Source organism: Chinchilla lanigera, unplaced genomic scaffold (assembly GCF_000276665.1).
Source record: "Chinchilla lanigera isolate Chin_1 unplaced genomic scaffold, ChiLan1.0 scaffold00037, whole genome shotgun sequence".
NCBI lineage: Eukaryota > Metazoa > Chordata > Mammalia > Rodentia > Chinchillidae > Chinchilla > Chinchilla lanigera.
This window is the reverse complement of record NW_004955438.1, coordinates 17,163,658-17,174,408: the sequence shown is the minus strand read 5'-3', so window position 1 is coordinate 17,174,408 and position 10,751 is coordinate 17,163,658. Positions and strand designations below refer to the sequence as shown.

General features: G+C 52.2%; 1 protein-coding gene across 5 annotated transcripts in view; it reads right to left on the bottom strand.

The window, feature by feature from the left end:
- The window catches only part of Syne3 (spectrin repeat containing, nuclear envelope family member 3), an 84,566-nt gene that overhangs the window by 3,769 nt on the left and 70,046 nt on the right, over nucleotides 1-10,751 (bottom strand). For all 5 annotated transcript variants that reach the window (XM_013517209.1, XM_005390377.2, XM_013517207.1 and 2 more), the window contains exons 16-17: nucleotides 8,145-8,294; nucleotides 7,114-7,152 (exon numbers count right to left, since the gene is read on the bottom strand). In XM_013517209.1, the coding sequence (XP_013372663.1) occupies nucleotides 7,114-7,152; nucleotides 8,145-8,294 (189 nt within the window). The remainder of the gene's footprint in view (nucleotides 1-7,113; nucleotides 7,153-8,144; nucleotides 8,295-10,751) is intronic.

The following is a 10,751-nucleotide window of genomic DNA, read 5'->3' as shown; positions in this document are numbered from 1 at the left end:
AACTGTGGTGGTGATGAAGGTGGTTATGATCATGGTGGTGATGGTGATGATGATCATGGCAATGGTGGAGATGATAACTGTGGTGGTGGTGATGGTGATGACGACCATGGCAATGGTGGAGATGATAATCATGGTGGTGATGATGGTTATGATTGTGGTGGTGATGGTGATGATGATCATGCTGAGGGTGATCATGATGACTGTGATGATCATGTTGATGGTGATGATGACTGTGGTGATGACTGTGGTGATGACAGTGATGATGGTGACAATAATGGTGATGTTCAAAGTGATGATAATGGTGGTGATGACGTTCATGGTGGTGATGATGATTGTGGTGATGACCACGATGATGGTGGTGAGGGTGGTGGTGATAATAACAATGGTGATGATCACAGTGATGATGGTGGTGGTGATGATAATGGTGGAGATGATGTTCATGGTGGTGAAGTAGTGTTGGTGACTATGATGGTGATGAAGAAGCCTTGGGGCGTGCAGGTGTGTTTGGGAAGCACTGAGTTGGCACTCTGACTCCCTCTCACATCTAAGCCACCTCACCCGCTCTCCTGCCTCAACTCCCTCCTCCAGATCATTCCATCGACAGTCTCCCTCCCGCCTCAAATGTTCTCAGACGCTGACTTTGTGGCAATGCGCTGTGTACAGCCCACACAATGAGTAAGTGCTCTCGGCTGTATGTATTCAGCGGTGACTTCAGGAGCGGGAGAGAGGGTGACGCACTGTTTAAGCAAGAGCCTGAGTTCCTGGGGGAGTAGCTCTGCTCCCGCTGCTGACCGGGTGGCACCGGCCTGGCTGGGCTGCCGCAGTATGGGGAGGCCCTGACTTGACTCCTGGCATTTTGTGACAACTGTGCCTGATGTTGAAGCTCTGGCCCATGCCAGGAGAGGGAAAGCGGGGCAAGACAACAGGCTGTGCGCCCACCCCATCCTGGGTTTCTGCCACAAGAAAACCCTGTCATTACTGGTCTCCTAAGTAGAGGGTCTGTTTTCATCTGCCTTGTCGTGGCTGCTCCTCCCTTCTGGCAGCAGACACTGGACTTACTCAGGTGAGCAGCTATTGGCCGTGATCCTCTGGGAAATCATCTCTGAGGGTCTAAAGTATATTTGCATTTACAAGTGTTGGCAAGGGTGACATCGCTGCCCGCCCGTCACTGCTCCCTGAGTGTTCTTGTCTTTACTTCAAGGGCCCTGAGATCTAAAACGCTCTTTAAAATAGAAATGTTAAATGATCCTTAAAAATAAAAGACATTTTAATATGCTTCTCAAGTGCTCAGAACACACAGGTGAGCACACGTGTACACACACTCACACAGGCACAGGCCTGAGCGATCTTCTAGGAAACCAACGAGGAGACGGACAACCTCAGCTCTTCCCAGCTCCAAGAGCTTCTCTACACCTCAGTTTCCCCCCAAAGAAAGCACTACCAGTCCTCTGTTCAGAACCACCCTCAGAGACAAGGCGCTCCCTCAGGAGTGATAAGCTCCCCTCCTTAAGGGTGCAAGTAGAGAGGGAAGCTCAGTGCGGTGGGAGGAGCGGGTGATATGGAATTGAGGAATGGAACACCCACAGGGGCTTGGATCAGGAGTCCACCAGGCTTTGACCTGGGGCTTAGGGTTCTGAGGAATCCAGGCACGATGAGTACATCAAGATACATGGGCCTAATCTTCTGCCACTGATGAAATATATGTGGGAGGAAATAAAAAGTTTGGAGCCTGGCTTTCCCACTTCTTAAAATGTACCTAGGACAGGTCACTTCACTATGGTGGACCTCAGCTCCTCCATCTGTTGGCAGAAAGGGAGAATGACACTTGCCTACCAAATTCACAAGGATAAAGAGGCAAGGGTTGCTGTGCTTCGTGTGCAAAGTAGGTGCTCAATAAAAGCTCACTTCCTTTCTCTGTCAGGCACATGGGCAGCTCCCATGAGGCCCACAAGCTTCCCCTCCATGAGGGGTGCAGGGATCAGGCGCCATCATCCTCCCAGGCCCCTCAGAGAAGACAGCACTGTACCCTTCCCATTTTATCACTTCAGGGGAGAGCCAGAAGTCGTATGGTGTCAGATCCGGTGAGTGAGGTGGATGAAGATACAGTGTAATGCTTTTATTTGACAGAAATTGCCAACAGCATGTCAACAGAGGCCTGGAATGACACAGCACGGGGCTGAGGCTACCCAAGGCTCTGCTCATTTGGAGGTCAGAGGTAGAGTGGCCCGGCCCCTGGGTCTTCAGCTATGACCAAGGAAGACCCAGGGTTGCTTGGTGGATCCCAGGGCATGAAGGCAAACCCCACTGCCTCTGCCCCAGCCCACCCCCACCCAGGTCACTTCTTCCCTCTGAAGAAGATGGCCATGGGCATTAATATCTGGGCACTGAGCTAGGCAAGGTGGCACATGCCTGTAATCCCAGATGCTCTGGAGGCTGAGGCAGGAGGGTTGCAAGTCAAAGCTAGCCTGGGCAACTCAGTTAAGGACCAATCTCCAGAAACTGATTTGGTACATTTCTTCTATTTTTATTGGTTGTTTTTTTGGTTTTTTGGTTTTTTGGGTTTTTTTGGTACCAGGAATCAAACTCAGGACCTTGCACTTGCCAGGCAGGCGCTTATGCCACTGAATTCTATCCCTGGCCCTCAAATATTGATTTGAGGTAGGGGTACTGGAAATCAAACTCAGGACCTCAAGCTTGCCAGTCAGGCACTGTGTGGCTGAGCTATAAGCCCAGCCCCCAATCTCAAATAAAAAATAAAAAGGCCTGGGGATGGGGCTTACTGTAGAGCGTCCACGGGTTCCAACCCTATCTACTGCAGAAACAAAATAAAACATGAAAACAGGCACATGAGTGTCCTTGTGTTGCCTGGCATATAGTAGGGGTTTTTAAAAAATCCTAGTTGTAAAAAAAAAAAAATCATAGCTGTGAAACTGAGTTATTTTCTTCCTGAAAACCTCATTAACACTTTCTAAGATTTTGTATTACACCATTTCATCCGATCTCAGACACCAATTATAAGGAGCACCATTACTTGACTTCCGACTCAGAAATAGAATCACTACCCTTATCAAGATTGAGAACAGATTAGAAAAAGCTGACACAGGGCCGGGCCTCAAGAGCTGCACCATCAATGACCGGGGTAGGAGGAACAAACAGCTTCTCAGCAAGGGGAGGTGAAGACAGTCAGTGTGCTGTCCCATCCCTGGCAGTAGCCAGGCCTTCCCTGAGAATCTGAACCACAGGCTGGAGCCCCCAGACTGGCATCTAAATTCATAACATCCATGTGGCCAAACAAGAAGGAAAACAGAGCCGGGCATGGTGGCACACGCCTGTAATCCCAGTACTGGGGAGGCTGAGGCAGGAGGATCATTGTGAGTTCGAGACCAGCCTGGGCAACAAAGTTAGCTCAAGGCCAGCCTGAACTGCAGAGTGAGACCCTGTCTCAAAAAGACAAAAAAACAGGGGCTGGGGATTTAGCTCAACGGCACAGCGCCTGCCTGGCAAGCACAAGGTCGTGAGTTCGATTCCCAGCATCAGAAAAAAAACAAAAAACAAAACAAAACAAAACAGACAAACAAACAAATAAAACAACAAGAAGGAAAACAGAACACAACCTGCAAGCAGCAACCAGCGACATCTCAGGCGCAGCAGTCCCTGATGCTAGAGGAAGTGATCTGAAACGTTCCCTAGAAAAACTCGATTTTCACAAGGTGCCCAAATACCAGAGAAGGGACACTGTGAAAGTAGGAGCCTTAGAAGCTTGGAAATGTGGTAGAGCACGAGAAAACGCTCAGCAGCTACACGCGGGGTCTGCCTGCCCAACACGCTCCACGCTGGGTCAGGGAGGTGGCCGCTGTCTGCGCTGGCAACTATCCCGGTTTGCCCAGGGGCCGGCAGCATCGGCCGGTGCCCCAGAGTCAACGTGTGTCTAGGGAAGGGGCGCCGGGTCCCTTCCCAAGACAGGCTTTAGTTAACTCCCAACCCGACTGCACCCTGGAAAAGCAACAGCACCTTGTGTGTGTGGGTGCTGGGCAAACATCCAGCGGCACGGAGCTGGTGAGCATGTGGGCAGCTGCAAATTTAATAAATCTTAATGATTCTGTTTATACAAACAAGCAGGCTGAAGCCAGTGACGTAGCTGAGCTGTCAATGACTTGGGGCTTGGAGAGAGAAAAAGTGCGGAGGACCAACGGCTCGTAAATAATCGGCTTGTGCCGGCTTTTTTCTTTCCTCTGCACTAAAAATAATAAACGGAATGTTTTGAAGTTGGCAAGATTACAACCTCTGCAGACAGCAGGGGCTTTCTACCTGTCAGCGGGTCTGAGTGTGCAGTGTGCATATGTGTACATGTGCAGTCACATACACACGCACATGAACACACTGGAACTAGCAAAAAATAACCTGAGGACTGGGACAGCCACCCCCTCAAAGCCCATGTGTCACAGGGAAGTGAGAAAAGGCCCAAAGGGTCACAGACTGAAACTGCCAAAACTCTGATTCTAAACAAACCTTTACTCTTTATAAGCCGGTGACCTCAGCTGCTTTGTTACAGTGACAGAAAGCTGATGAACGCAGGCAAATCAGCAAAAGATGACACGAGGAGCAAACCAAGGGCAGGATTTCACCCTGAGAGGTGCCACTGCTCCTCTGCTCTCAGGAAGAGAAGTAGGCACAATGGGTGCAGAGGTCTTGGTCCTCCTCTACACAGTGGCTGAGCGCCTACTGTGTGCCACATGTTATAACAAGAACTTTGCCTCCTGTTAGCCTGGTGGACTCATTCTATGCATTGGAAGACTGTGGCTAAGTGACTTGCCAAAGGTCTCACACATTCATGTGCAGCCTGAATTTGAATCTAGAATATGAAGCAGTAGTTCTCAAAGTGCGGTCCCCAGCCGGCCCCTGGAACTTGGCAGAAAGGCAGATTATCGGGCAGATTCTCCAGACCTAATGGATCTGAACCTCTAGGCATGGGTTTCACAAGCTGCCTACACCAGGACTTTTACATTGCTTTCTTCTGCACAGAGGCTGAGAGGTCTCTTAGCTTAAAGCCAGCCAGCCCCAAATTGTATAATTCAGTTGTTTTATTTAATTATTTTTGGTTTTGGGGGGGTTTTTTGTTTTTGTTTTTTTTCCGGTACCGGGAATTGAACTCACGACATCATGCTTGCCAGGCAGGCGCTGTGCCGCTGAGCTAAACCCCAGCCCCAGTTGTTTTATTTTTATTTTTTTTAGCGGTACCGGGGATTGAACTCACGACCTTGCGCTTGCAAGGCAGGCGCTTATGCCACTGAGTTATAGCCTCAGCAGCTCAGTTGTTTTAAATGTAGCCCTGAGAAGCAGATTTTGCAGCCACCTCGAGCTTCTGGACTGTACATACCACAGAACCGTGCCCAATGCTGCTAGCCATAGATGAGCTGAACATCAGGGTTATGAAGTCCCTGGCTGTGGACACTGTCCCCAGGCTCTCAGGGCAGAGCCTCCCAGTGCTGCTGGGTGCAGACACCCTCTGAGGTCCCCCTCTCTACCTGGCCAGCTGTGCGGTCTAGGGGCACAAGCAGCTGCTCTCTTGCTCATGGAGGTGTTCTGAGCGCCTAAAACAGAGTGTGGCATGAAGTCAGCACCCAGTAGCCACTGGTAGAATGAATGAATGAATGAATGAATGAATGAGGGAGACAGAGAGGAGGTGGCCAGTGAACACACCACACCAACATGTTTGTTCCAGGCTGCAGGAACGTGAGCCTGCTCCAGTGTCACCCACTCCCACACATCTGGTGAGTGCTTACTCTGTGTGAGGCACTAGGGGACCCAGCTGGGGCTCCCACATGGACCCTGGCCTGGGCCTGCGCAGATGGGGCTTTGCACCCAGGGAGAGCTGGAAGTGCAGGAGCTAGAGGCAGCCTGGCCACCTGCCCCTGGGTTGCCTGTTTCTCAGTGGGAGCCACCCGTCCATGAGCCACATGCTTTTCCAGACCTTCTTCCCTATTCCAGGAGAAGCTTGCTGTTATACCTGAGAGGAGCCAGGGTTTAAGCTACAGGAAGCTGCCCCTTCCACACATAGCGGTACACATGATCTTCAAAATTAATAAAGTCGGCATAGATAAAGTTCCATTTTACATATGGGAACAGCAAGCAACTTGCTCAAGACCACAAAGCTAGGGTCCAGAGCACATCCATGATCTCATGATGGTCCGTGGGTCCCCTGCAGATTCCACACACGGCACTGAAGGGCTGCTGGTGTGCATATCACACGGGGAACATGGACCCTGGACCAGAGCATGCTGAGCCTGTGTCACCCTGGGCCAGTGTGTGACAGGACAGTAAGGGTGTTCACTTAGAGCAGTAGCTGTAGAGCCAGCAGTGTGCACCCGCCTTTTCCAAAAGCAAGGAGACCCTGCAGCCCCTTGGAGGCCCCCTCTGAGACACAACGTGGAAGGTTAAAACAAGGGGTTGGAGTCCGAGGACAGGAGCGGATAAGTCCACCCAACTTGCCACCTGTGTCCCAGGCCTGATGTGAAGACATGAATGCCGCACGAGGGTCAGCGCGAGGGCCCTCACCCTACCCGAGATGCAGCACAGTCCCGGCACACGTGGTGCACGGCCAACAGAGCTCACCCAGCGCAGAGACGGTGCTATTCCTTCCTGTGGTCCCTGCGGGCACAGCCACTGCCCAGGCCGCACATCCCACAGGTTGGCTCTGAACAGTCACGGAGGGCGTAGGGGAAACAACAGAACCAAGGGCCTCTGCCATCCTTCCCGGTGTGTCCCAGAGCCCCGCACAGCCCTCCGTCACCAAGGCGGCCACACGGTCACCTGGAACCACCCGGCCCCTGGGAAGGCCCTGGCTTACACCCACTGTCACAGCGGTCATTAGCACCCTCATCTCTCCCCAGCGTGTCTGTGCCCTAGTGCTCAGGGCAAAGGGTCCCTTCTCCGTCATGCCGCCCGTCACAGCTGTGTACTCCGCATGTCTCTGCCAGTCACCCCTCCAAACCTACACTTTTGACTCCTCACAACTGCCCGCTGGACCTCATGGAAACTTCTGGAAAGCCCAGCACTGACCACCAGCTCTCAGGCACGATGCCCTTCACCGTGCAAGCAGATGGCGACTCTTACCGTCTGGAATCCGCTCGGCTCCCCTGGAGAACCCGGCAGCTGAAGGAGAGGAAAAGGGGGGAAAATAAGTGAGGTGAGCGAAACGTAAATCCCAGCAGAGCCAGTAATGGAAAGTCATTCTGTCAAGGGAGTGTTACTCTACAATTTCTGGTCATCTGGACAGCCTGAGCCAGCAGGGCTCGGGTTTAACGAGCTTTTTAACACACTTCGGGCCGCTGGGAGTTGGTCTGCGAGGCCGCGGCAGCCTGCTGGCTAGCGCTGGGCTGACACCTAGTGGCCGACATGGCTACCTCGGGCCAAAAGAGCCTGCAGGGCTGGAGCTGGGCTGGCGGTTCTGGAAGGGACTGGAAAGCCCTGTCACCTCCTCGGACCAGGGACACTTAACCTCCGTACCTGTTTCCTCACTGGTTCAGGGGAATAATAGGTATGTCCTCTGTAGGGTTGTCATGCGGACACAGCACTTCATAAGGGATATCATTATCATTGGTATTATTTGTGTAGCAGGCATAGGACCCAAAAGAGGACTGTTGTGCTCAAAGTCACGCAGCCGGTCAGCAGAGAGGCGCAGCTGGACCCCAGGGCTCCAGACGCCACCTACTGCTGCCTCATTCCACACCCGCAACACAGTGGCTGGTTTGACGCCAGCTCCGCTGCTGCCCAGCAGTTGTGATCTCGGGCAGGCACTTTAGCTTCTCAAGCTTGCTCTCTGGAGACGGGGACGCAGCTGCCCTGGCAGAGATGGTCAGAGGGGCTGAAGGGACCGCTCACAAGAGCTCAGTGTGGCAGGGAGCAAGCACTCCTTGCGAGCCAACTGTGAGGTCGGTGTATGTGTCGCTGGGACTCTGGCCTTATAAGGAGGCGGGAAGACCAAAGACACAGCGCTGGTCAAGTGCCGGGGACCTGCGCCTCTCCCGGATGGAGTAGCCACCTCAGCTTGGAAGGTGGGTGCCCAGGACCGAGCGCTGCAGCCGAGCTGACTCCCTGCTGTGAGTTGGGCCCAACCCTAGCCCTTCCTGGGGCTCAGCACCCACCAGCAGGTGGCCAGCGTCCTTGAGCTTGGACTTGTACAGCATCCAGCGGTAGCGCAGGTCTTCCAGCTCCTCGGAGGATGCCCTCGAGGGCCTGAGATGAAGGAGATTCTCAAAGAGACGCTGGCCTTCTGGGACTCGTGCCTGCAGCTCCTGGGGGAAGGCAGCATCACTGTAGCTTAGGTGGCCTAGACCGCCTCACCTGCCCAGTGGGACGCCAATCAACTGCCACTTGGCAGAGCAGCACGGGGGTGGCAGGCTGAACCGGGGACCCTCATCTGTGCGGACTCCAGCCGCAGCTAGCTGGTGGCTGTTCTCCAGAATGTCACAGAGTGGCTCCTCCGGACCACTGGACTATGGACCCTGCGGCTGCTTTCAACTCTGACGCCCAGCGCCACGTCCTCCCGGGGGTTGGTCCTCAGGGTTGCCACCATTATAAAGGCGATCACCGGGGAACGTGCCTTTCTGTTGGCATTGCTGAGTTTGGCCAAGTGGTGTGGATTAGACAGATATTTCTGTCAAAATAGAGTCCTGCGTTCACCTTGACTCAGGACTCCTAGAGGCAGTGTGAGGGGGGCAGATGAGAGCTCCATGTGCAGCAGCCGGGGCTGGAGCTCTGCCTTTGCACCCTGGCTGTGCCCATCCCACAAGCTGTACAGCAGAGAACTCTGCACTTAGCTGCTCAGCGCCCGCTAGGATGTGAGCTGGGCAAGACCAAAGGGGCTTAGTGCGGAAGCTTGAAGTCTTTCTGACCCAGCTAGAGGTGGGTGGGGGTGTGAAGTGAGTAAGTACTGAATCTGAGACAGCAGAGGCGGCTGGGAAGGATCTGGCGGTAGGCAACACGGTGAAATGGACTGGATCGCTCAAAGAAGATGAATTACTGAGAACATCTCAGAGCCATGAAAGGGTTGATGAAAGACTGAGGCCCATCAGGCTGAAACTTGGGAAAGGGAGGCTGGAGGTGCAGCTCAGGGTGACAGCGCTTGCCTCCCATGCACAAGGCTCTGGGTCCTTCCCCAATGCCCCCAAATCCAAACCCAAATAACAGCAGCAAGAACACTGGGAAAGGACGGGGATCCTGGGGAGGAAACTCTGAGTCCCAGCCTGCTTCTGCCCCCAGGACAATCTGGAAGAAATTGCTGTGGAACAGATCTGTGCCTCCGGCAGACTCACAGGGGAAGGACGCAAAGGACAGAGTCCGGGCTCTGATAAGACCCTCCTCCTTTAGCTGAGACCCCACAGCCTTCACTCTCAGAGTACAGTGAACCGGAAGTACATGTGGACTCATGTGGACCTGCAGCCCAGCTCTAAGTCATCTCAGTGGTCCAGGGAAGTATAAGCCTGATCTTGGATTCAGGGGTCCCTTAATGAAGAAGCCCCTGCTTCTTGGCAGTAGCCAACAAAACCCCTCTGGAAAAAGAGATTATCTTAAATCCTTGACTACTTTTATACATATTTTGTCAAACACAATGTCCAGCACACAATCAAAGCAGCCACATATAGATACAGATACCAAGAACAAGAGGAAGCAGAAGCAATACCCAACAGAAACCTTCCCAAAATGCCTTGAGATCCAGAATCATAAGACATGCTATGAAGCAGCTATGTTTGCTGGGTTCAGTGAATTAAAGACACGCTTAAACATTTCAGCAAGGGCCTGGGAGCTAGAAAAGTAACCAAGAAAATTGTTAAAAGAGCCAAATAGAAATTCTAGATCTCAACATTGCAGTGACAAACATTAAGAACTCAATAGACACATGTAATAGGAAGTGAGACACAGCTAAAGAGAGAATTAGTAAGCTGGAAGATGGATCAGAAAAAGATACTCAGACAGCAACATGAAGAGACAATAGGATCAAAACCACACAAGAGAGGCAGAGCGACAAAGCTCACAGTGAGAAGGAATAATATCAGTTTAAATGACATTAGAGAAAAAGAGAAGGTAACAAGGAAGAGGCACAATTTAAGATATAATGTCAGAGAATTTTCCAGAAAGACCCTAGATCATAGATTCAGAAATTCAAGTGAATCCCAAGCACAATAAACAAAAAGAGACCCAGACTCTAATATATCATAGTGAATTTCATAAAAATAAGGAAAAGGAGAAGTAGGCTGGGGCCTGGTTGGGAAAGGTCCTACACGATAAACTTAGAGTTTGAGCTCTGTACTGAAATGCTTCCATCGGGAGGACAAGGGGCACATTCACGGTTCCGAAATGACCACATGTGGCTGTAGGATAAGCTGAGACCCTGGCAGGGGCCCAACGGGAAGAAGGGAGGCTATGGCCACAACCAAGGCAAAACACAGCCTGTGCCTTGGTGAAGATGGGGTAGTGAGAGGGCAGAAAGAAAACAGTATACAGGAAGTGGGATCAAGGAGGGTGTGGGAGTGATGGCCTGATTGAAGTCCCCTCCCAAACTCAGGCGGAAATTTAACTGTCGATGTAGCAGGGTGACGGCGGACCTTTGAGGGGTGACTGGGCCATGCGGGGCCCATGCTGCCATCAAAACGTGAGGTGAGGGGCTGGGGATTTAGCTCAGCGGCAAAAGTGCCTGCCTGGCAAGCGCAAGGTCGTGAGTTCGGTTCCCGGTACCGGAGAAAAACCAAAAA